Consider the following 26,684-nt stretch of genomic DNA (forward strand, 5'->3'; position numbering starts at 1 on the left):
AGCAGGATGTCCGCTATTGGTCTTTTCGTGGATTTTTCTCGTGCTTTTGATGTGATAAATCATAGTGTTTTGCTTGCCAAATTGTATAGATACGGTTTTCGAGGTACAATTGGGTTCAATTTGATTCAGTCTTACCTCCAAGATAGGAAACAACACGTTTCAGTGAATGCCCAGAAAAGCAAATATTCCATTTTAACTAAAAGTGTGCCACAGGGATCAGTAATTGATAATTTAGTAAATTAATAATTTAGTTTTATTAATGGGGTCGCTGGGGATGTTTTTGTTACGGCATATGCTGACGACACAAATATCCTTATTTTAGATGCGAGCTCTAAAGGCGCTATTGCAAAAACCGAATTGGTTTATAATAGGATTATGTTGTGGTCCGATAAGAATCAATTAAATCTCAATATAAGCAAGACCCACTTTCTTCATTTCTCCAATAACAGAGCTTTGTCGGAGAGAGCGACTATGTTTGAGGATTCTGATCGTGCTATAACTTCTTCTAGGACATCGAAGATGCTGGGATTAACTTTTGACTCCTGTTTACTCTGGTACGATCATAATGGGGCGGTTTGTAATAAATTATGCGGATGTAAATGGATTATTATTATTATTATTAATTATAAAACAGTATTTCAAGGTATAACCTAACTGACACTAGTCTAAAGAACTAATAAGTAAAATATTGAGAGACAGATGTGCGATAGTGCATTATAATTATCAGTCGATATTATAGCTATTTATGTACTAAAGGACATTAGAGAGAACATAGTGACAAGTTTCGGCCTTAAATATAAAAGAAAATGCAGCAAAAGCTAATTAAAAAAGGTTTTGAAGCGTTATAAGCGGGCGTTATTATAATGCCCGCAGGTTGTTATAATCTACATCGTATTCAAGGTATTATTTGTTCATAATGTATAGGTGAAACATAAATATCATTATAATTATGTGATTGAAGATTTTGATGGTTTGTAATAAATAAAGCTACTATATGACAATAGGTACTCGATTTAGAACTGAGAATAGCTTAGAATCTACAGTCCAGAGATTGTATTGTTTCCACTAGAGCACTCTATTAACCTACCGAAATACGATATTACGGGAACACACTGCTTCGTTTTTCTTTTGCAAAATTAAAACTTTGGTTTTGTAATATAGCAACTAGCCTAATAATCTGCTAAAATAATTAACGTCCTGTACATATCACATTGTTCTCATTAACTAGGTACTAGTTTGTCTCAACACGTGCTCTAAATCGACGAAATCCACCACTGCTCCTCCTAATCCACCTTTTTCGGAAAGCATACTTGTGACTAATGTCCATTCGTTGGTTTTAATATCAAACTCTTCCACCGAATTTAAGCTCTCATTACGGTTATTAAAACCTCCAACAGCCAATAACCGACCATTCAATGATACTAATTCATGCCCGAACCTTATAGAAAGAAATATAATTAGGTTAAGTTAAAATAAGTGTGCAATTTAGTTGTGCATGTAGTAAGTACCTTGCGGTGTGCATTGGCGTAACAGGTTCCCAACTCATCATCCGTAGGTTCAATCGTTCCCCATTACTTAGAACATCAACTCTGTCACGAGTGTCACGTCCTGAGTCCGTTAAATATTATGCTATGCTATAGTAAAGGTAATCTTAATGCATACTGAAAATTACCTCCTATACAGTACAAATTGCCATCTAAAGCCGCTACTCCACATCTATACCTTGAAGTTGAAATTGATGGCACTGAATCCCATTTACCTTCTCGAGGGTCATATCTACATTGAACACATTTTAATTAACACTACTAAATATTCAGAAAAATAAACAAACCTTTCAACCGTTGCTTGGGAAATGTTACGCCCACCAATAGCATAGAGAGAACTATCTGTAAGGATTCTGTTATAAAATATCTAATAAAATCGAAATGTTAGGAAAACGAGTTTACCGAGAACTGCAATTTTGCAACAATCCTTTTGAAAGTTCATATCAGGACAACTGTTCCAAATCCCAGTCAATGGATCAAAACTTTCCATTAAACTGAGACTGGAATCACCATCGTGCCCTCCGCAAGCGTAAATTAAGCCGTCAAAGGAACAAGTACCCAAACGGGAGCGTTTGGTTCCTAGAAATAATTTTAATGGATTTGGTGTTAATTTTGATCACTTAAGCAGATATTTGGATTATTTTTTGGTAGAATAATAAAATAGATGCCTAAGTACCTATTTATGTACCAAGGTCGTTAGAGAGAACATAATGTCCTGAAGGTTTCGGTCATTTTTCGGACATTATACTCTCCCTAACGCCTGTAGTGCATACAAAGTTTTATGTTTCACCTAATTCAGCAATTATTTACTATTTCTGGCATTGGAAACTAAGGTATACCGTTACCGGTAAGTTGTTTAGGGTTTATTTTACCTGAATGATGTAACTTTGATAGTTCTGTCAGTTAGTGAAAATGGCAAAATCTGGACGAAATTTTAGAAAATATATAAGAAAATGCAGCAAAACTAACGAAGGTTTATTACCTAAAAAGTCAAGAGCATCCTAGGATAGGAAATACGAAGTTTTTATAGCATGGAGGAATAAAAATGCCATTACTAGTATTAAAAAAGGTTTCAGGGCGTTATGATAACGCCCGCTTATAATGCCCTCAGGCTGTTATCAACACTATATCCTATACCGTTTCGAAGGTATTATTTATTCATAATGTATAGGCAAACAGAATGCAGCTCTTTCCCGCACCTGACTCGACTAAAGCCACTACGCTCGTCGTGAGCGTGCGGGCAAGTCTCATGCACTTTCTACACTTGTTAGAATAATAACTATATCTACCAGAGCCTGCAATCACACACTGAATCTAATCAATGAACACGGTATACAATATGTTCGGTTTAAAAATGATACAAAGTTAGAAAGGGTGAGTTGAGTTGCAAAAAAGGACGTCAGCTATATCTGGAATAGTTATTTACCTAACAAGTGCGGAAAGTGGTACTATTCCCGCACGAGACTGGCTGCAGTTAAAGGGACGAAAAAGTACCTTTACCGCACTAGTGTGGAAAGATACTCCTAGTGCACTTTTCGGCACTCGTTTGGGTGCGAAAAAGTGGACTTTATCGCACCCGAGTAGGAAAAACAAATGGTCTTCAGAAATAGAAAGTCAACCTTCGTAAAAGACGACCTCTAGAGGGCCTAATAAAAATGTCAAACTAAAAAAATATTCCTGGTTTTCCTTTTTTCGACTTATTCTTTTTTTGTACAGATCATATTCAATACATAATAATATGGCATTTTAAAACCGTCTTCGAAAATGTTGCATGTTTTGAATTATACCTGACATGAATATTTCCCATTAAAACTAAACTTACTCATTGAAGTTATCGAAGTCCAAGTGTTTGTCCATGGATTATAACATTCAGCTGTAGCTACACTTGATGCTCCATCATTCCTGAATATTGCATTTTAATAAAATACAGGGTGTTCCAATAAGCAGTACAAGCAGCTGTTTTGTCGGAAACTATAACATATGTAGGTACATACATAAGCACTTCGGGAAAAAAATGTTTAATAAATGAGGCCACGAGAAAATGCTGGAAGAAACAACGATACGATGAACGTTGCCTGTCGTCGACGAACAATCTTGCAAAGTAGTAGAAGTGATCCAAAATTTTTTTTGAAGGAAATGAAATATCTCGAAAACGGCTGATCATAGAGCCTTTCCCATCACTTTTTTACATATATACCTCCACTTTGAGAAAAATGGACTACTACTTGACGTTGACGTGTGCTTTGCCGCACGATTTTTCATGGCAGAAGTAGCACTTTTCCGCTCTAGTGCGGTAAAGTACGTTTTCGACGACTGACTTTGAAAGTACCTCATGTACGCTTCCATTTAAAAGCAGAAAGTGATTATTCGCCGCGCGAGAGCAGAAAGTGAATCATTTTCTGCTCTAGAGCGTTTTCGCTTTCTACTTACAATCTACTCACCAACTTTTTCGGCGTTTTTATAACAACGCTTGACAAACCTGTTTGAAATAAAGGCATTCCGTCAAAGTGATTTATCGGTGACAATGAGTTCGAGCTACGAAAATGATGTGAGTTGTCCTTCTACTCCACCCCACAGCAGTCATCGAACAAATATCGTCATATTTCGAGCCGAAAGTACTTTCCGCTCTTAATATAGAATATACTATTACCGCACGTTTTTGATTGCATTGATAATTTAATGTCTTTCGTTAAATTATTATAGTTTAATTATACGTTATATTTAGTTATTTTTTTACATGTTCAGTTTAAGTGACTATTTAATTACTTGTTAATGTATTACAATTTAAATGAACTGTGTTTTGCCTGAGTAGTATGGTAGTAATCCTAAGAAAAATATTTTGACAACGTCTAAAATCTCAACTGACAACCCACCTGCAAGAAATTTAATTGACTGGCTTTCTATTGTAACCCCTTCATCTACAAATATAGTCAAAATTTTACCCTTTGAGAATGACGTCAAGCAGGTGAAAAAACACGCATGTCTGGAATTAGATCACAAATTTTAACCTACAAATGCTTTGAAAAATGAGTGATCATGAGAGTTTCAGTTGACATCTGGAAACTGATTCTTTTCGTACTCGAAAAAAAGCAGCACATTTAGAATTAGCATTTGGGCCTTCTCATTGTAGCGCAGCATTTTTATACCTTTGATATTCGTTTAAATCAAAGTGACAGTAAATGTCAACGTTTTTAATTTGACAGGACGACAAAATTAACAACGTGCCTTTTTTGCTAAAATTGTTTATTTCATATGTTTGATATGCGATAAACAAAGATGTAAAAAGATGACGTCATTCTCAAAAGGTAAAAATCCGACTATAGCATGACATAAACACTAATTGTAAAATGTTCTCATTGTAGTTTTCTGCAGGATTGTAAGAAAAATATTGTACCTAATACGTGCCGGAAGTGTCTTTTCCGCAATCGATAGCTGACCGAACTCCGCTTAATAATTGAAATCGAAAGGACTATTCAGAAATACAATAATATGCAGAGTGTTCCAATTGAAATAAGCATTTTGCATCAACTTCCGGTCAAACCGAAAGTGACAGAAAAATGAAAATGTTTTTAAAACATAGCACTCATCAAATTTCATTTAATTCCAAAATTTCAAATTTCTATTAATATTGGATCCTAATATACTTTTAATGAATAGTTTGGGTGGTTAACCCTGTATTTGCTGTGCTTGTCATCAAACAAGTTGATTTAATAAATAATGTTGTATGCAACCTATGCGAAATTTTTTTTTACCAAATTGTTTAGCAATAAAGTACTGCCTCCATTTAACTAAAGCTTTATCAACTATAGTTTCTGAGATAGCAATGGTAATGCATCGAATTTGTAACATCCTGTATATAGGAAAACGCCTGACCCTGAGTTAACTCGAATTTTCGAGCGCGTCCCCTGCTGGTGGCAAAATGCCCCAAAAAAGAAGTCTTTATGATCAGCAAACTTTGGACCCCTTTATAAGAAGATATCGAAAAAAAAGTTAAATAGCAAAATTTTTCGTCGAGGACAGGCAATTACGTTGGTATTTTTACTATACCAGTCCATTTAAATTTTAAGAGTTTTCGGATTCATTTTAGTAAAATCATGAGTCTTAGCGCTTGGAACTAAACAGATTTTTTTCTTCTATGTATAGTTATCGAGAAACAGTCGCATGCACGGCTTTTTGGATCACCCTGTAAAGTTTGCTTGGAAAATACAACTGTGTACTTAATTGGTACTTACCCTCCAATCACATATAAACGTTGTTTGAAACTAGTCACTCCTGGAGAATATCTTCCCGATTGCATTGGTGCTATACGATTCCAACAATCAGTTTTGGGATTATAAACTTCACACTCGGAAGGGATTCGTCTTTGGGAGCCCGATTTGGACCAAACATCACCTTTAAAATTGAAAAAACAGTTGAACTTTTTCGACTCTTAATAAATGTGCCTTGCATTGAAATGTGTTTTATAAATTACGAATAACAAATCCGGCACAAGGACTCAATTACATTTCACTTTTATTTCAACAAAAAATTGGCGATAATTTTATTGAATATTGCCCTCTTGTGTTAAATGTCCCATAGAGCAGTGCATTTTCACCAGAATGACAGCGACAATTCACGTCATCATCGGTTTGCTATCGGCTAATAAGGAAGGAAGAGAGTTTGCTAGCGGATAAAAAAATCGGATAAATTTTGCTGTTGATTTCATCGTTTCCACGGATTTTCACTTCAATTCTATTGTTGCAATGTCTCACCTGGAGATTTTTGCTGGCACTGTCAATTTTGATTTTTGTTCGTATTGTTTTGGTTATGGCTCGCTTCGGATAGAGTTCTACTGCAGAAAATCAAAAGAACCAGACAAAGTTATTTCTGCCAGTACAAGGAAGTCGCAGTCTTATTATATTCATGGAATTGTCTTATCAAATACCATTCGAGCTCAGATTTTGAACAGGATAATTTTTCCGCTTGTCTTCTCATACTTTCTTATGGTACAAAACTCGACCTGTTTGGCTAAATTTAAATCATTTTATCATTTTAGATTTAGTTACAACAGGTCTCTTGCAGTTACACCAAAATGAAAGTGTTCTAAGACAAGCACAAAAATTATCCGGCTAAATCTGAGCTCTTATGGTATTGCCCCCGATTGCATCTCGATAATTGCAGATACGTACATCTATAACGACTGCATTGTTGTAGAGCCTATTGCTAGTACACTAATTGTTGTCCTTGCGCAGTTTTTTGACTTTTTATAACCAAACAATGTCAAACGCGATGTCAACAACAATTAATGAACGGTTTGGAACTTGCTCATAGAGTTCCATTGAGCCATCTATACAGGGTGATTCCATAGTTGGTGCTTTCCTTTCACCTGCGAATAGGGCTTCAAAAAATAAAGTTTTTTTTTTCTTTGACGCTTTTTCGAAATATGAACAATAACGAAGATACAGGGTGTCAAAGCTTTACTGAAAAAATAAAATTTTTATGATTTTGGCCAAACCACTTGAAGTAATTACACAAACGTTTGTAGGTGTCAGTAGCTACGTGGAAAGGAAATTTTCCAAGAAACAACAATTTTTTTGCGTTTACCAGTGGGTTACCATCTTCGTTATTGTTCATATTTCGAAAAAGCGTCAAAGGAAAAAAAACTTATTTTTTGAAGCCCTATTCGTAGGTGAAAGGAAAGCACCAACTTTGGAATCACCCTGTAGTTGCAGCCAAACCAAAACATTTTCTTATTCGGGAAATATTCCCCAAAATTACATTCGTGCTTAAAAATGACCTGATAATTCTGCATTCAAACTTGTTATCTTTGCAAACCGCATTCGGTCATTTTCTTATTTTTTTGGCGAAAGAGCACGACACCGAAGGGGGAGGGGGTTATCTCGATACTCAGAAAAGCTCATTACCACTGAACCCAAACAAATGCTTATTCTCCCAAGAAAAAGTTTTCTTCGTCGGATTATCATATCGACACATCATCGACTAACGAACAAAAATTGACAATTTTCTTAGTCACCAGATTGTTAACAATCTTTCACAGAATTAAAGAAGTACTTTTATTTTCGCTCAATCTCAAAAAGAAACTTTTTCACTGATGCTTCCCAGTATAGTATAGAAACCGTTCAGCCTTTCCTAGTTTCAGAACAGTCAAGAAGTGGTCATTAGCTATTACAGCAAGTCATTGGGAGAGATTTTTCAATTCTAAGAGATGTAAAACAACATTATCACAGCATCCTATATGGAAAAAAAATCTCATTAGATAGGACTATGCGGCACTACAATGACTGTTAAATTTTAATAACCCGGAAGAACAATTAGCACGCTATTAGAGAAACATCAAGCTGATGATTTTGACTGAGCCACTGAAAATGACGATCTCATATCAACGCTGATAGTTTGACGAGAAGGCCGTGCTGTGAAAAGAATTGCAAGTTTTTCGAAAGGCATGAAAGCAAGAATAAAAATGAAAGCATTAATCAGATACGCAAACTGGACAGATGAAGAGGCTAGAGAAATACCAGTAATGGAAGAATATCGTATCCAGAGAAACCATAATAGAAGAACAGTGTTTAGACACTGATTTGAAAGTAATCAGAGAATGGTTGGAGAAATATTTGAAACCGGAATTTTGAGCCATGGGATTGACATAGTGACGAGTTGCTGGCGACAATGGATTTCGCTTCAACTTCGAGATAACTTAATTACTCGCAGATGGGAAAGTCCAGACGAAAAATCCTTTGTATACAAAACAATAGTTCCCAGTTTCTACAAAGAGAATGTGTTCCGAGAACTACATGGGAGTTGTGAAGGAGAGGATAACCAACGTTATTGCAAACCACGGAGTTCCTTTAAAGATTCACACAGACAAAAGTAGAAACTTTTAATCAGATATTTGGAACCAGTTAATATATATGTTATGGATGGAATAAGAACCACTCGAACAATGCCACTGCATCTGCCGTCCAATGAAATGGTCGAAAGACATAACAGGACTATCAATCAGTACCTTTCCTTTTATTTGTGAACGATAATAAAAAAGTACGTCAAAATATGGAGTAATACAAACAATGAATACATATTTTGGATGAGGTCAAGGGAAATTTTGGAAAAACGTTCGAAAAGCGGTAATTTTCAGGAACTAGCTACAGAATAAATATTGTTACGAAATGGACTTTTAGTTATTTTGTGTTACCTCGTATAGTCTTAGTTCATTTCGTCTTACCCCGTATATTGTATTGTTTAGGATCTAGAAAGTCGTAGTTCAGCTGTTTGTAAGAGAGAGGGAGACTTGTCATAGTTTGAAGTTTAAGAGAGAATGCCAATTTTATGAATATTCCCGAATTCCCTCGATTCCATTGAAGCCTATACATATGTATACACAGCTTGGCTAGGACCGGTGGAGAGTCAGTTAGTTGTTGTGATTGTTAAGAGATGTCAGTACGAGATTAGACAGCAGTTGTCAGTATTGTTTGTAAACAAACGAAATATACAATGCGAGTTAAAAGTAACAAGCGGTGTTTTGTGTGAAAAACGGTACAATATAACCCACACCAATAAAGGTACAGAAAACATTGTAAACTTTCAAAACAAGAAACCTTGGTCGTATAGTAAATATTGTTACCTTTATGATGAAAACTATTCAACTCAACAGGAATCAATACACACACAAACAGAAGGGCTGCATGTTTATGTATATGATATGATGCCCAAAAAATCTACAATGAAATGTTGGTTACAATATTATTGGTCACAAATGCAAAGTTGACTGAGACTGCTGGGCACCTTGTCCAAAGTATAAAAGCAACCGCATATAACAAAGTGCAAGTAATGATCAGTATTACCTCCTATAGCAAATACATAAGGATCAGCTCCTAGTGGTTTCCTTTCCATAGTTCTCCATGAAGAAATATCACACCGTGTTTCTGGCGCTAGATGGTACCGCATAGCCTCAAACAGTAATTCACAGCACTCGTGATTGCCCTTTATCAATTTTTCATTATCCACTCTCGTCATAAGAAATTCTCTGGTTAGTAAAGGCAGCCTCACGTGAATCAACAACTGTAATTACATTGCATGTTATTGTTATTACAAGACTAAAACAGTATACGAACTTTAGAAATATACTTCTCTCTTTCTATTAAATCGTGTTTGACCCAATTCAAAACTGCAGTAAATACGTCTTCTTCTGAGATTACATTCAACTCGCTGTTTGAAACTAACTCGTTAACCTGTTGATGTAGAATACTTAAAATATCGATTTTGACGAAATACTTTAAAACTAACTTCTTCAAACGAAAGTGACAGAAACTCTTCAGTTGCTATAACTTGTGGAAAGTTTTGTAAGACGTATACGTGCGATTGATGGTGCAAATCCTTGCAAGAATGTGTATCTGAAAATATTAAATATTGTTTCCTTTTCGTTATTTTTCTGAAAGTTATTCAAATAATTTAAAAAATCAATCGACCTCATGCATTATTGTCCTTATAATGCTATTGGTATCTTAATTACTATTTACCAACTATTCATTAACATACCTGCAAAACTTCTTATTCCGAAGCAGTTTGAGGGATGCAACTGCCTTAAAAAAAATGTACAGCAAGCTTCTCTAACGTCTTCCATTTGAAGCAGGCTACTTGCTGGTAATAGTATCTAGAAAAGACTTTACTAATTAAACATTTGATCCCCAGAATAACTATTTATACACCAAAGGCATAAATAGGTAGATATTTATGACCTGAGGACGACGATTTTACTGGCCCAATGGACAAGTCGCCCGAGGGCATAAACATCTGGTAATGTCGATGGTGAATACAAAATTTTATGTTAGACCACTTCTTTACTGTGATTAACACTGTACTGTTACTACTAATTACAAAATCAAGAAATTGCAATGACAAATTATTATTAAAAAAGCCATACTGTAGATAGGCCTATGTTAGGTAACTTTATACCCGCGAGGAAATAAAGTAGGTGCATGTTTATGTATTTGGTAGATAAGTAATACAAACACAATCATAAATTGTTCAAACATAAAATTACTTAAATACCTGGGCATTATCGACAGTTATAGTAATCTGGCCAGTGTATGCGTAATCTAAGAGTAAATCCACAGCTGTAGCGTCCATATCAACCATGGTTATTTCACTTTGGGATTGTTCTCTCATCTCTCCTATAATTATGAAACACCTTAAACAAGGCACCTATTGAATGGTTTAAAAAAGTGCTTACCGTTGAACATGGCGAAAAAATAAGGGCTAACTGAAGCCAACACTACTTTGTGTGCGCTGAACTTTTCTGTTCCTATTTTTAATATTACATCACATAACTAAAACAAAAACTGTGTGTATTGCGAGTCTATATTATGTTATTTTGGATAAAAAAAAATAAGTGCAAATTTAATAACATAACCATGGCTAAACTTGTAATTTTATAGAAATATTGCATGTATTAAGAAAATTCACAGAGGTGAAGTCTGAATAAATGGGTCTATAAGCGGTACAAATGGCTGTTCCTTGTGAAACTATACATAGTAGAACCTTGGTGATCTCACTCAGAACGCTACTGAGCTCGGCCCTTAAGCTATTTACTAAAATCATCTCGCTAATAGGATAATGGGGAAGGTGCCAATATCCGAAGAACAGCAAGAATTCAGATTCAATAGATCAGCGGTGGACGCAATATTCATATTACGCCAAATGATACAAAAATCGATAAAATTTAACCTTTCCTTTCCTCTTTTTGTCTGTTTGGATTTAACTAAGGCATTCGACACGGTCCGACTAGATGGCGTAATTAGAATAAAGATTATAGACCAGGAAAACATCGATTACCGGTAACAAAGAATTATACAAGAACTGAAGAGCAAAAGTAGAACAAGAATGATGGACTGTCTGAGGAAGTGCAAATCAATACGAACCTGCAACAAACAAGGGGATAACCTTAGTCCTACCCTGTTCAACATCATTAAAAATATTAAAAAAGTGAACGCTAAATATGGTATAGGCAATTGCACCATTTAAGTATTATGCTATGCAGATGATGCAATCCTCATAGCGATAACAAATACTACCTACAACGCCTGTAATATAAGACGAAAGTAACAGTACATAAATTTAACATGAACATCGTAAACATCTCTAAAGCACCCCCAAGATGCAAACTGGCAGTCGACAACAAGATAAAATTCAACTACCTAGGAGTGGAGAAAGCGAAAGAAACCTTGTTGAAAAAGCACGAACACAAGCCATAAAGTCAACGGATACCTGAAAGATATCATATGACAAAATAAAATTATGAGTACAAAAAGCAAGCTGAGAATTTACAAAACAGGCGTAAGACCTATTTTAACGTACGCCACAAAAACCAGAGCTGAAACATCAACACAAAAAGTGTCACTATCACAAGTAGAATAAGAAGCGAGGATATCAGAAAAGAACTAGAAAATAATACAGGATGTGGTAAGATGGGCTAGAACACGCAAAAGGTACTGGAGTGGCCATGTGGAAAGGCTGCCAGATGAAAGATGGGCAAAGTGGACCGTGTCGCAAAAACCAAACCACAGTGTAAGAATATAATACCAGTAAGATCACTGGTTTGAAGTGTCGACAAATGCCGCCGTTTTTTGTTCCTCTTCTTCTTTCTTTCTAATATGGGTGTTCAATTGGGTAAGCTAATCCTATTATGACTCTTCGGACGTTGATGTCCAGCACTCTTACCAGCGTTTTGGAGGTCTGCCTTGGGTTCGTTTTCCGAAAGGATTATTAGTTTTTACGATTTTTACAAGACTGTTGTCTTCCATTCTGTTTACGTTGTTACCTACGAAATACAGTTTTCGTCCGCAACTCGTTTAGTTTGCACTTTTAATGTCCATGGGCCTAGTTACACTGGCAAGCCAATTCCGATAACTTAATCTCCGTTTGCACTTTGTGCACATTTTATTGTTAATGTGGGTGAGCGACCTGATAAGTTATCAGGTACCATAGTCACGTGATTGGTTTGCGATTTTTGTCAGGGAAGCGTCGGTTTGTGGTCGTGTTTCTTTGTGTCGGGTGTCATGTGGCCTATTTAATCACCCCCACTTCAGAATTCGCAATGAGCACCGCATCATCTGCGTAGCAGACAACATTGAAGTAAGTTGTTCCTTATTTTGTATCCGGCTCTTTTAGGTAAATCTCCGACAATTTTGTCCATAATCATGTTGAATATAAATAGTATATTAGTTTTATTAATATCTGGTTCACTTCCTTTTTTCGCATTATTTCAAATGATGTCTGCCAATCGCACCCGGTCGAAAGCTTTAGTCATGTCGACAAAGCACATATACGCTGGTTTATTGAACTCTAAAGATTTTTCTGTTATTTGCTTCACAATGAAGACAGCATCAATGGTAGATCTGTTTTTTCGAAAACCTTGCAGTTTTTCGCGAATTGGTATAGTTTTGTTTATTTTTTCTAACAAAGTCCTAGTGAGGGCTTTGAGGATGATGTTGAGAAGCGTTATTCCACGATAATTGTCTGGGATTGTTTTCTGGCCCTTTTTAAATATACAGGGTGGTTCAAATTGATTGTAGGATAGTTTGAGAGTGGAAAGTACATTAAAAATAAACTCCAAAGTGTCATATAAACTGTAGTAAAAAAGTGACCCTAGCGGAGTTAGAGCACCTTAAAGGTGAGCCACTAAAACCATTTTCTTATTTTTAATTCCTAGACGAAAAAAGTTATTCAAATGAAAAGTGGTCATTTAGGATTTTGTTCACTTTTCTAACATAATCTGGACAAATACAGCGGCTGTTCAAAAAGTTTGAAGCTTTAAATTTCTTTAACCTGTAATTTTAGATCGTTCGAGTGGGCACATGTGTTACGACTTATAGACTATTTCCAGAAGGAGAAAGTGGCTGGAAATACATTTATTACCGCTAAACGCGGTCTCCAATGTAAGTTTTTTTAATAATTGAAGAAAATAATAGCAAGTAGTAGTAGTAAGTACCTGTCCATGTTGTCTCATTCGTTGTATATTACCTAGTGCATTTACACTATGTTTGTCGTTTTTATGACAATAATCCTTATTGGTAAACGGTGGCAAATCTATCCCTTCGGAGGTAGTTTTCGAGGTAGTCTCAGTGCTTTCGGATAAATGCAGTCGGTCTAGAACTACACCAGGTTCTTCTAAGTTGTTATTCATCATTGTCAGTTTTATATAGTCTTCAGATCTGAAATTAAATAAAGTATGTTCAATATTTATACTCCTAATTAATTCGCCAGTTTCACTTTATGGTTTCAGGTTAATTTTGCAAAATATAGAGTTTTTTTATTTTATACACCATTTGGTAGCCCAACTTTCTAATGGTTTAAAAATGACAAAATTAAAAATACTGACATAGTCATATCTTAAAGTAGGTACTTTCGTTACTACTCATTCAAAAACTTATCTGCAATATTAACTTGTGTGTGTGTTCTGTAAGTTTTTAGGTAAATATTCCAGGGAAAGTCCACGATTATTAGAACCGGACAAACAGGACCGAAAATCACTCCATTTTTTGTAAATCACTACCAAATCGTAATTCCTTTACCTCAAATATGAAATAATACGTTTAGAACTAGTATGTATAAACATTGCAGAATTAAATTTGTGTGCTTTATTTTTATTTGTTTATGTTTTTTTTTTAGTTTTATTTATTCCCGAATTCCCTCGATTCTATAGAAGCTTATATAAACAGCTGAGCTATGACCGGTAGTTAATTGTTGTGATTGTTAAGAGTAGTTGTCAGTTGGAGATTAGACAGTAGTTGTCACTGTTGTTTGTAAACCAAGTCGAATATACAATGTATGATAAAAGTATTCGTCGTGTTTTTAGAGGAAAAACGGTACATTTGGTGTCAGAAGTAGGATTGGAGATCCAGGAAGACTTCAAGAAAGAAGAATCCAACCAACCTTCAAGAAGTGGACTCTGATTTAATGCCTGTAAGTACACGACTACAAAAATCGAAAATGGAGGAGGCAGTGAAACAGCTATGTAATGGAAATGAAGAAGGAATTAAAAGTAAGTCAAGCTGAAATGAAAACCAGCCAAAGTAAGTAAGTCAGGACAGCAAACTAGAGGAAATGAAATCAAACCAGGACAGCAAGTTGGAAGAAATAAAAGCAACCCAAGTGAGTCAAGATCAGTTTGAGGTGAAGTTGGAAGAAATGCAAGCCATCTAAGATCGTAAGCTAGACGATATAAAAGGACAAATAAAGGACCAGTTAAATTGTGTGATTGGTGAACTGAAAAGCGAAATGGAATACCGGATGAGAAATTTGGAAGAAAAAGTCGAAAAGCGAATAAGAAGAGTCAGTCGAGGAAACTGTGCAGAACTTCCAGAGGGAAGTTGATAAACTACAAGAAATGTCACTGAAGGGAAGCCAACTCTAGTTGCCAGTTCAAATGCTTGTTCCAACATTAAACCTCCAGTTTACGATGATAAGACCTAATGGCAGATTTACAAGAAGCAGTTCGAGGCTGCTGCTGATGAGGGCGAATAACTGGACATCAAGTGACAAAGCCACCGCCTTTATCACTTACAAAAGAAGCTCTGAAGGTTTTCCAGAATCTAGATGAAGGCCACTACAAAAACTACGACGACTTGATCCATCGCCAGATGTCATGGTGCCTTTGCCTACATCTGGGAGTTTGAAGCGGTAAAACAAGTGTCACGAGAATATGCACGAGTGCGCCAAATAAGAATCTGTACACCCAAGTACGGGAACCGTTATGATAATCCAGACCACTCAATAACCTAGTCAGAGTTGAATCGTCAACTGGAGACCTTGCGAAAGGAGGAAAAGTGGAGTAAAGTAAACAGCCAAAACAATAATCGTAGTGTAAATCGTAGACTTAAATAGCTGTTAGATAATGAGTTGTACAATTAACATTGCAGTACAATTAGTTACAATTGGTAAGAACAAGCTTTGCCACCAATACTAATCGGATATTTAGGCTATCAAATATATTTTGATGAATAAAAACAATAAAATTCAGTTGGAGTATTAAATATAAATACCTAAAAAAAAAGCGTCTGGTAACGTCGCATAACAGAGGATAACTGATATTTGACAATTACTACGTTTCCATGCAAATTAAAAACTTTGCCTTGTAAACCCGTTTTCAATTCGGTTTCAATCTTATTTCACTTCAAGGTCGATTCGCCGATTTTTCGGGATTGAAATAGCAGAATTTTGAAATCGAGAAAATACATCACAATTGTGTATTGTCAACGTGTAAATGTCATTTTTCACTTCTATAAGTTAGAGAGCATAACCAAAAATTTTTCGTTTTATCATTTGAATTGTTTCTAATCTCATTAATTGTTGTTATTAATAAAGTAAGCAATAATTACATTTTACCTTATCATGACTACCAGAAATGTTTGGCTGGACAAAGAAGTAAAACTTCTACTGGAAATTTTCCAACACAAAACATCAATCGGTATTTTGATACCAGGAAGTATAAAAATGGAGAAAATTACCAATTGGTTTATGAGGAATTAGTAAAGAAAGGTGTAATTACTAAGAACGTTTTGCATATTGCTACACGTGAAATTGGTTTGAGCATGAGACAAAAGGTAGCAAAGGCAATTAAGGTAAATTGAAAGCGAAATTTTAGTTACTTAGGGAAAAATTTCAATTTAATAGTCAAACCTTGGTTCAGTGGAGTGGGATGTTTTTAATCATGCCGAAAGTGACCAAGTCCCTTCCAGGGGTCGAATATTTCTTTTTACTGATAACGGACCATAATTCATGGAAACGAATGGGATCTGATTTCTCTGTATTTCTCGGAGCGTCATCTTGTAAACTGGGCCAAAATGGGTGATCTAAGGATGCTAACAACTGTTCTGGAATGGCCGCCCCCAGAGTGGGGACAGGCAAAATTGGACTAAAAGAACTTTTAAATCTTCTGATACACTTCCACACCCTATCAATACTAGTCAAAGGATTAAAATTCTCACAAAAAGACTGAAAGTTAGTTCGTTTTTTCTCTCTTAATATTTTCCTAGTATGAGCCCTTACTTTCCTGAAATTAACATAATTGTCTAACGAGGGCGCATTGAGATATTGTTTTAATGCAGTTTTCTTACTTTTGATTGCTTCCGAGCAATCATTGTCCCACCATGGATTTCTCAATTCTCTTTGCATTCCTAAATTTAGGAATTGGAACCTCCGCTGACTTAAGAATTGAGTTTTCCAAAGTTTCGTAACTGATAATCTTGTTTTTGGCAAAATCCTCAAGAATCAAGTCTGAAAAAACCGGCCAATCTGCTTTTTTGGTAGCAAACTGCACACAAGAGTTTGCTCTTGACTGTGTATGATCAATGACCGTTTGCAAACTGCATCCTATTGGAAAATGATCACTCATGCCACTGTAAGTACACAAGATGTAAAAAAAAAATTGTCAACAAGAGCAGAGGAAATCAATACAATGTCAGGAACACTTTTATGCTGATCCGGCGCCGTTAATCTAGTTGGTTTACCGTTATTCGCACATATTAAATTAGAATCCGAAATGAAATCAAACAATACTATTCCATTCCTGTTGGAAGAACCAGAGCCCCACAGAGGGTGTTGAGCATTTAAATCTCCCAAAAAAATCAGCTTTTTATGTGAACATATCTGAATTAAACTATAACTTCTTTAAGCTCTATAATTAAAACCTGTACGTTTTGATTAGTATTCAAATTATGATTAATGATCTTAAATGGAATAATAATGGCAATGCCACCTGGACCGTTTGGATTGTCTTGTCTAATCACGTGTTAACCAGAAAATGAAACGTTATGTTTAGCTTGCAACCAGGTCTCATTTAATGAGACCAAGTCTGGGCTATTATTTCGCATTAGCGTAACCAGAGAGTCCCGGTTGGAAACCAGACTCCATATATTCCAATGGATGAGTTTCAAACAACTATAAGCCATGAGAAAAGAGTAAGCAGAAGAAACAAAGACCAATCCAAACTTACTAAAGTAATCAGACAAAGAAAAAACCCAAAGTCAAGACCCTATATATAGTTACAAAGCTTGTCTAAAGATTATGCTGAAAGGAAAATTATTAAATTAAAAAAGAGAAAAACAGAGCAAAAATAATTTTGTAAAAAGTAAATTTTATAAAATTTCCAATTATGAATATATTAAGTTATTTATGAAAATGTAGTAAATTTTGAAGACTAATATAATTGTTATTTTTATTGTTGTTAGGATTTTATTTTTTTTTAATTAAGGTTAGTGGATGAAATTAAAACTTGCGCAAATTCTATCCTGAGAATTAGTTTGTGAGGCTAAAAATGAGGCGTTCAAGGCTGCCTGGAGTGTGTTGGGAAAATCCTGAAGTAGGATTTGGGAATTTGAGTTGTCTTTGTTGTTCCGTGGGAATAGTTTGTTAGCATCAAATAAACTTATGTTATATTCTGCAATAGCCTTGTTGAAATTGTGTTGACGAATGTATTCTTTACAATTTCTGCTTGTTGGTTCGTCACAATTAGGACAGTTTTTGGGGGCTGAGTTGTTAACTCTATCACAAGTCTCATTTTCCTGGTGTACTTTGGAGTGTACTTTTAAGCAGTCTTGACATGCTTCCTTGTTTTTGCATTGATTTTTGTGATGCCCATACTTATAACATTTAACACACAATATTATAGAAATAAAAATTTAGACTTGGTATTAAATAGTTCAATTTCTACAGGTAGATTCTTACCTGCAAATTGTAACAGAAAAGTGTTGCTGGGAACTATTCTCGTAACACCATTCTCTGCAATTCGCCTGTTGAATCTAGTTGCATCCACAATTTTGATTGACTTTGAGCCTCTGGTACCAATTCCATAATGTATCAGGTCTTTCTCAGTGATAGTGTCTCCCACATTTCTTATTATACCTCTACATTAACTGGGGAATGTATGCATTATAGTTTTCCTTTGCCATAGGGTTACTTTTTATGAAGTTATTAGCACCAAAAGGTGTCTTGAAGGATATGCCCACTTTATTACATCCTTTAGGTTGCACCTCTTTCAAATCTTTCACATTATTTTGAAATAGTAATTTAGCCAGATTCATGGGATGGATATTTCTTGTTTGGTCCTTATGTTGAGCAATAACCAAAAAAGTAGGAAATGCATCTTCTTCATATGCTGAGATTTTGTAAATTATTGATCTAAGTTTATGGATTAAAGATATGTCTTGTCTGAGAATGGAATTAGAGTTACTGATCCAGTTTGCAGTCTTGAGAAGTAATTCTGCCTCAGGAATGTCCAAGTCTTTGTGTGTTTTTTTCTTCATTTGGGAGAAGATCTTCTAAATTAGGAATCTCCATGGGAGAGGCAGGTATTTGTTGAGACGGATGATTAAAGCTGCTAGGGGGGGGGGGCCCGAGGGCCATGTATGCAAAAGCTCTAAGCTAGAGTGTGTAGGCTACAGTTGGGTATAGTAGCGGAATAAGCGTGTTGCTGATAGAAAGCAAATAAATTAACAAATTGGACTCACCAGGTTAATAATAGGAAACACACCAGCTCGGACTTAATAAGATTTCTCGAAAACGGGCGAATAAACAGGAAAGCAAAAATTTCACAGCCACCACGTTCCGCACACCGATCGAAAAAAAAACTATTTGTTATTGTTAATTGAACTGATCACCGCCTTCTTAACAAGAAAGCCTAGAATGTCATTTTAATGGCGGCGTTATCGAATTTTTTTTTTGTACACAAACCTATGGAGATGCAGTAGAAAATGTTTTTTTTTATTTTTTCGTGTAGTTGATTAGAAGTTGTGAGTGAAAAATCAAAGAACTCTTCATTCCTGATACAGATATGTATAGATATGGCTTTTTATATCCAATAAAGTCCAGCCAAAGCAAGTTTGGTTAGAACCCTTTGTCTTGGAAAGTAGGAACAAACTAATGTAAAAACTGCTCAATCAAAGAAAATTTGGAAATCCTTGAATCTAGGTAAGCAAAACTGGTAAATGGGTTTTATATTATTACCAAGACCTTTCTTTTAAAATGTAAATGTGCCAATAGAACTTCTAAAAGCTGTCCTGTTTCTTCAGAGTAAACCTTTGTTGCTCTCAAAATGCAGGCGGCCTCAAAATTTAACTCACTTATGTATGTAAGAGGCAATAAGTTTACTGAATGAGAAAGCATATTGTACTTACCACTGAGTATTGTGTTGGAGTAAAATCATTCCAGTTCAAAGCTTTCAACCACTGTTGGGTTTGAGCAGGGTCTTTTGGAAAGGAAAGGACACTTTTGGGCCTTTCTCCAAATTGTTTTTACAATTTGGCAAACAACAAGTGTGACGGCATATTGTAGAGGCAATAGAATTTAAGTTGAAAAAACCAACAACAAATTATAGAACAATGAAGGAACAATAACAATAGTGATAACACAATAAAATGAACACAAACTACACTTTCACTAGAACAATAAACATATAAACAACAATTACTTTGGCAAATAACCTCAAGTTTTGATTTTAAACCGTAAACATTCATCTAATTCTCAAAAAACTCAATTTCCACAATACAAACAAATGCAAACTGTCAATCCCATATTTCGGCCATATTGGAATTTTTGGAATGCACCTTCTTGGCTTTCTTGTAGAGAAGGCGGTGAACTGATTCACTTTTTTTTTTTTTTTTTTGCTCTGTTTAATGGCGTTACCAACTAGGGTATTCTGCCAGCTCGATACGAAAGAGGCTCAGATAGTCGGGCTTGTGCCCCTGAGCCCCAGATAGCTACTAAAAGTTCTAAATAATCGCTTAAAGGCACGATCCGAGCAAAAGATGTAGTCCTTCCTCGTGGAAACTATAACCGTCACTGTCACATCCACGTGGTCTTCTCCTAGGTTTTCACCCTTTCCGCCCTTTGGAAGTGCACCGCACAAGACAATTCCCCGTAGACTTTTAGGAATCGACTTTTCCACCCAGAGCTCCCACCATCTCCACTCGACCGGCTGCGGAGTTCGGTCGTCAACTTCAAATTTCTCAGAACACCGTTTCAAGAAACGTGGTTTCTTAGCGACACAAAATGGCGCCCACGAAACAGACGTGCGGTACGTTTCAAGTTGAAAATCGAACTGAGATTCACTTTGACTAGCACCATTTATTGACTCTGTTGACAGGGGACACGTGACAGCGTGACAGTACGGTACTGACGGTAGTGACGGCCAGTATTTACTAGTGCTGTTTGGTTTTGTATCTAACTAAATTATTTTATTAGGAAAATGCCAATCAATACTACGATCCCCGAAAGAGAATAGAACCTAGCAATCTCTTTGATCTTTATCTCAAAGAAAAATTTCATTTTTTGTTTTTTTTCTTCAGAATTTTGGATCCATATGGTTCTAATAATACAATTACAATTCCATACAATTAACGGCATCTAGTGGCTGTCCTCAACATATCCAACATAAGGTGCCAGATCGCGATGAAATTATTGATTTTTTTAAGTATTAGTTCTGTAGAATAGTGTCAGTTAAGTTATACCTAGAAATACTGTTTTATAATTGATAGGTAACTGTCAGTTTGCTATTATTTATTATTATTTAATGGGTGAACTAAAACTCCTGGCCTAATGAAAAAGACCAAATTTATTAAAAAGTCTCATCACGCCAACCAAACGGAATACTTTTAAATTATTCTTTCTTCTACTTTACTTTTAAGCACAATTGTTACATTTACTTCTATGTTATAAAGAGGGTGTCCCGAAATTACACCGACAACGTTCTAGGGCAGCTTCAACAAGAAATTTTTTCGAAAAGTAGTAGTCCATTTGTGGAGTAGTGAGTGTAAGTGAAAGCAAAACTCAGAGTCGATCTCCACAAATATATACCTATGTTAGCAATCATATGAACTTCACACGGGCTCGTGGTATTTGAGGGCGTCTTTTATCAACCACTCTTGGATGGCGACATACTTATTGGTGTAAAAGGACGTCTTTGGGAATTTGCTAGGCTAAGTTATTTTAAGTGTCCTGAGAATTATTATTGTAACAGATAAGAGATAGGCGTATGTAATAAGATACTTGTAAGACGGGTGCTCTTAGGGTGTTTAGTTAAGGGATTCAAGAAAAGTTGAGGGCATTCTGATATTCACCAGCAGAGAGAGTGGTATATTGGAATAAGAATTATTAAATTGGTTTAGTACGGGGAAATTTGTTTTTATTCTTCCCTCAATTCTTACATACAGGGTGAGTCTGGGAAGCGACACCCCCTTGTTATTTTTTAAACAAGAAAGAATTTTAAAAAAGGCTTTATATAAAAATTGTAAGGGTGCATATGTACTATATTTTGCAACCACAATCTATTATACAGGGTGACTCATAATTAAGATACAAAGTAAAACAATATTTTTTTAAATGGAACCCTGTATATTTTATTATATATTTAAAAAGAACACAAAATTTTGTTTAACATTGAATTGTCAGATATTAATAATTGATCGGAAACTTATACTATAAAAAAATAAAAAATATTAATTATGAAGCAGTAAAAATGACAGTAAATTATGACAGCAGTACTGACAGCAATGAATTAGCATTACAAATACCAGTCAACAAGTACCAGCTAATAGAAACTATATTATTGTAATAATATTTTTTATTTTTTTATTTGCCTAAGTTAAAGTTTCCGATCAATTATTAATATCTGACAATTCAATGTTAAACAAAACATATTGTACATTTTGTGTTCATTTTAAATATGTAATAAAATATACAGGGTTCTATTTAAAAAAATATTGTGTAGTGTACCGGGGTGGAGTAATACGCTCGTAATTAACTTAACTACAACACTTTTATTTCAACCAAGAAAATAGACAGATTGTGAAACAGACAGTAATTAGATCTAGGATTTTATGAGTTTAGCTGACCACTGTTACTAGGTTTGATTTAGGAATCGGAATGTACTTCTTGTGATAATGGATTATTACTTATACTAGTTGCCGAACAGAGGCGTACAATAATTACACAAGGTTTATCTATACCAACCGAATTGGGGTAGTTACCTAATTAAACATTATTCGGACTTTTGATCTTACTTAATTAGTTCTAAATGATTTAAGTGATTTCTAATGATACTTGATAAATAAGGCGCTGCGTGCAAATAACATTAGTTCTTGAAAAATAAGATAATAATACAATGTTATTCTATTCCTGAAGGGAATGTAAATATAAGTCTTAAAATACATAGGCGTAGCATGAGGGTACATTACAATTGTTTGTCCACGACCAACCAATAATGTACTCAGCGTGTTGACAGAAGCTAAATGAAGGTCATCTAGCGTCAGAGTGATTAATGAAGAGGAATAATGATCATTATTCCCTTTCGACCTAAAGGTGGTTGCACACCAAGCATGAAACATGGGATATGCGGTATTTCTTGCATGTAGACATCCACTTATGTCTTTGCAATTACTGCTAATTCAGAATACCATTTTCTTAACAAATACACCGCAATAACACAGTACAGGAGTTTGCCAAATCATTAAGTCAATTCCATAATTTATATTTGAAATATTTTTGGTGTATGACCGTTCTTAGTTCTGTGTTTTTTTAAGTTGACATTGACAACGTCAGTGCCCTTGTGGTCGTAGGCGGCCAAAGACGGTAAACAGTACAGGAGTGCTTAATCCCATACCTTGCCGGTATCGGCTCGGGCCGGTGACGATTTTTACGTCACCATGGGTCTCTCGCGTTCGCGCGATTGTTTTGCGCGATGCGCGATTGCAGTCGATCATTCACGAATATGATCTCGTACATAGCATCTCGGGCGAATATTTAGCGTATTGTGCACCCGAAGGCCCACTGTGACGTCAGAATTCATTCGCCGCCGGGAAACAAAATCGGCCGATCGAGCAATCCTTTACTGTTTAATATCCTTGGTAGGCGGCAACGCTGGGGGTGCGTTCAGAAATAGGGCTGGTGTGCGCACCGTGGCCTTTATCACATGCCACCATATAGTTATGTAAATAAATTGTTCACGTGATCCATTTTTTCCCAAATTCTGTCACGACTTGTACACCGACGGCCATTCTAAACGCGATCCTAATCGTATCGAGTTTGACATTTCAGTTGTTATGGCGTATTTCAATTTTAATTTGGTAATTTTATAAGAAATATTTGCTTTTTTCGCAGTAATTCTTGTTAAAAATGAGTTCGGATAGTGATACGAAACCAGGTTGCACTCCACCAGAAATTATACAGGCTGCCAAAACGACAAGTACAAATTTGCTACCAGAAAAATCGAAATCATTGTACAGGGTGGGCAAATAAGCGAGGTAAGCGGCTGTACCTCCGAAACTAATGATCGTAGAGAGTTACGGTAAAAAAATTTATAGGTTAAGTAGGCAAGGGAAAATGCTGGAAATTATTTTCAAGTTTCCAAGATGGCTACCAGAGGGCGTTTGCGCCATCTTGAATTACATAAAGTTACGTTTCTTGTGATTTTCCCCAATGAATGTAACAAAAAAGTATTTGCGTTTTAATGTTAACTTAAAGTCGAACATTTTTTGAAAAAAACATTTTTCTCTATCTTTCGAAATAAAGTGGTGGGGGGTATTTGAATGTTGTTTTAAATAAATGCCTGTAACTTCGAAACGTCTTTAATACATTTGGATAAATTTGGTATCATTGAAAAGAGCATTTCTTGGGCTTTTAGGTTTCTTCTGATAATGACAGTTGTGACCTAAACGGCCGCCGATAGAGGGCGTTATTTGATATTATAACCAAAATAATGGATTTTCTCAAAAAATTTAAATGCAATGATATGACTTTTTGTAGACTAGAAAATAGACAAATGACTAACCAATAAGCCTGCGCAAACCGCATCTTAATATATATTTTTTTTTTCTTCTTTTTTTTTTTTTTTCTTTTTTTGTCATTTGTCTATTTTCTAGTCTACAAAAAGTCATATCATTGCATTTAAATTTTTTGAGAAAATCCATTATTTTGGTTATACTATCAAATAACGCCCTCTATCGGCGGCCGTTTAGGTCACAACTGTCATTATCAGAAGAAACCTAAAAGCCCAAGTAATGCTCTTTTCAATGATACCAAATTTATCCAAATTTATTAAAGACGTTTCGAAGTTACAGGCATTTATTTAAAACAACATTCAAATACCCCCCACCACTTTATTTCGAAAGATAGAGAAAAATGTTTTTTTCAAAAAATGTTCGACTTTAAGTTAACATTAAAACGCAAATACTTTTTTGTTACATTCATTGGGGAAAATCACAAAAAACGTAACTTTATGTAATTCAAGATGGCGCAAACGCCCTCTGGTAGAAATCTTGGAAACTTGAAAATAATTTCCAGCATTTTCCCTTGCCTACTTAACCTATAAATTTTTTTACCGTAACTCTCTACGATCATTAGTTTCGGAGGTACAGCCGCTTACCTCGCTTATTTGCCCACCCTGTACTTGTCAACTTACAAAAGTTTCATGGATTGGAGAAGTACTAAGCAGATTAATTCATTTTCTGAGAGAGTTTTATTGGTTTATTTCAATGAACTGTCCACGAAATACAAACCATCTACATTGTGGACCACCTATTCTATGCTAAGGAGTACGCTAGACATCAACCACTCCATAAATATTGAAACTTATGCTAAACTACGAGCCCTACTGAAAAGGAAAAATCACGGATTTCAAGCGAAAAAAGCTGCTATTTTTACTCCAGAAGAGGTCAATAGATTTTTACATAATGCTGAAGACACAAAGTATCTTGCAATAAAGGTAAAAAAAAATATAAAAACCATCTCATTATTATTTATCCTGAAGTGTCTTGATTTAGGTTGCCTTATAATGGGCATAATGGGTGCTTGCAGAGGACATGAACTTTATTCTATGAAACTTGCAGATGTAAACGATCTTGGTTCATCTTTGCTGGTTACCATACCACAAACGAAAACAGGCGTATCGAGAAAATTTATAATAACCGGCAAATTTTATGAAATTTGCAAAAAATATATTGATTTACGCGGAAGAGTTACCAAGTTAGATAGTTTATTTCTGTCGTATCAAACCGGAAAGTGTGCTGCACAGAAAATTGGAAAAAACAAATTTACGGCCATGGGTAGGAATATCGCATCCTTTTTACAATTACCTAATCCAGAAAAGTATTCTGGACATTCGTCTCGCCGTTCCTCTGCTACAATGCTTGTTGACGCAGGGGGGGATATAACTGCCCTGAAGAGACATGGCGGATGGAAAAGCTCGACTGTGGCCGAATCCTACATAGACGAATCAATGACTAATAAGGTTACCACTGCTGGAAAACTCAGTAACTCTATACAAGGCACCCAAAAGTTAGTTGAAAATATTCAAAATATTTCTACTGTTTCTACACATAATTTCGATATTAACCCGATACCTACTATAAACTTCAATAATTGCTCCAATGTTAATGTAACAATCAATAATTCTAAGTAATTTTCTTTCCGTTTATAAATTAAAATGTATCCCGACAAACCATTTTTAGTATGTCGTTAATGTAGGTACTAGTTAGAAATTGTTAATTATATACCAGGTGTCCAAGAGCACCATGGACATAGGAGAATAACATGGGAAAACGGTTTTGATTTTTTTGCGCCTGTACGGTTGATTTGATTGAAAAATCGTATTAATGAAAGTTGTAGTACCTATCACGGACTAGTTTTCTGTATTTTTTTATGATCTGTAACTTGAGCCCTTTCGTCGTAAAACACGAACAAAAATGCGAAAATTTAAACTTTTTACCTGCACTGTATAAGCGGTTGTCGAGCAACCGTACCAGCAACAATGATCTGTTTACCCGTTGCCCGACAACCGCCTATACAGTGCAGGCCAAAAGTTTAAATTTTCTAATTTTTGTTCGTGTGTTACGACAAAAGGGCTCAAGTTAGAGATCCGAAAAAAATACATAGCTAAAATATAAGCTTACAGAAACTTAACACATTAGTAGTCCCTATAGTTAACTGTAATAGTATATTACGTAACTAGTGCTGTAAGAAGCATTTTACGCACGGTATGGAAAAAGTTATGTGTAATTCCATGAGTGTGTAAGATGCCTTAGAGCATGTGTGACGTACTATACTTTACCTACAAATGGAAAGTTTTATCAAGTTCTATATGCCACTAAAGAAAAA

General features: G+C 35.4%; 1 protein-coding gene across 1 annotated transcript; it reads right to left on the reverse strand.

Moving 5' to 3' along the window:
• Window positions 1-596: 596 nt before the first annotated feature.
• LOC145726399 (kelch-like protein 17) lies at window positions 597-19,297 on the reverse strand. Its single transcript, XM_081975450.1, has 15 exons — window positions 19,046-19,297; window positions 13,528-13,750; window positions 10,771-10,867; window positions 10,590-10,711; window positions 10,077-10,191; window positions 9,825-9,931; window positions 9,653-9,769; window positions 9,383-9,599; window positions 5,777-5,936; window positions 3,367-3,446; window positions 1,947-2,123; window positions 1,832-1,886; window positions 1,673-1,776; window positions 1,509-1,608; window positions 597-1,438 (listed from the first exon to the last, which is right to left on the reverse strand). The coding sequence occupies exons 2-15, from the start codon at window positions 13,723-13,725 to the stop codon at window positions 1,225-1,227; spliced, it is 1,863 nt and encodes a 620-aa protein (XP_081831576.1). The 5' UTR covers window positions 13,726-13,750; window positions 19,046-19,297; the 3' UTR covers window positions 597-1,224.
• Window positions 19,298-26,684: the final 7,387 nt, after the last annotated feature.

Source organism: Ips typographus, linkage group LG3, assembly GCF_016097725.1.
Source record: "Ips typographus isolate SLU linkage group LG3, UJ_Ityp_2.0, whole genome shotgun sequence".
Taxonomy (NCBI): domain Eukaryota; kingdom Metazoa; phylum Arthropoda; class Insecta; order Coleoptera; family Curculionidae; genus Ips; species Ips typographus.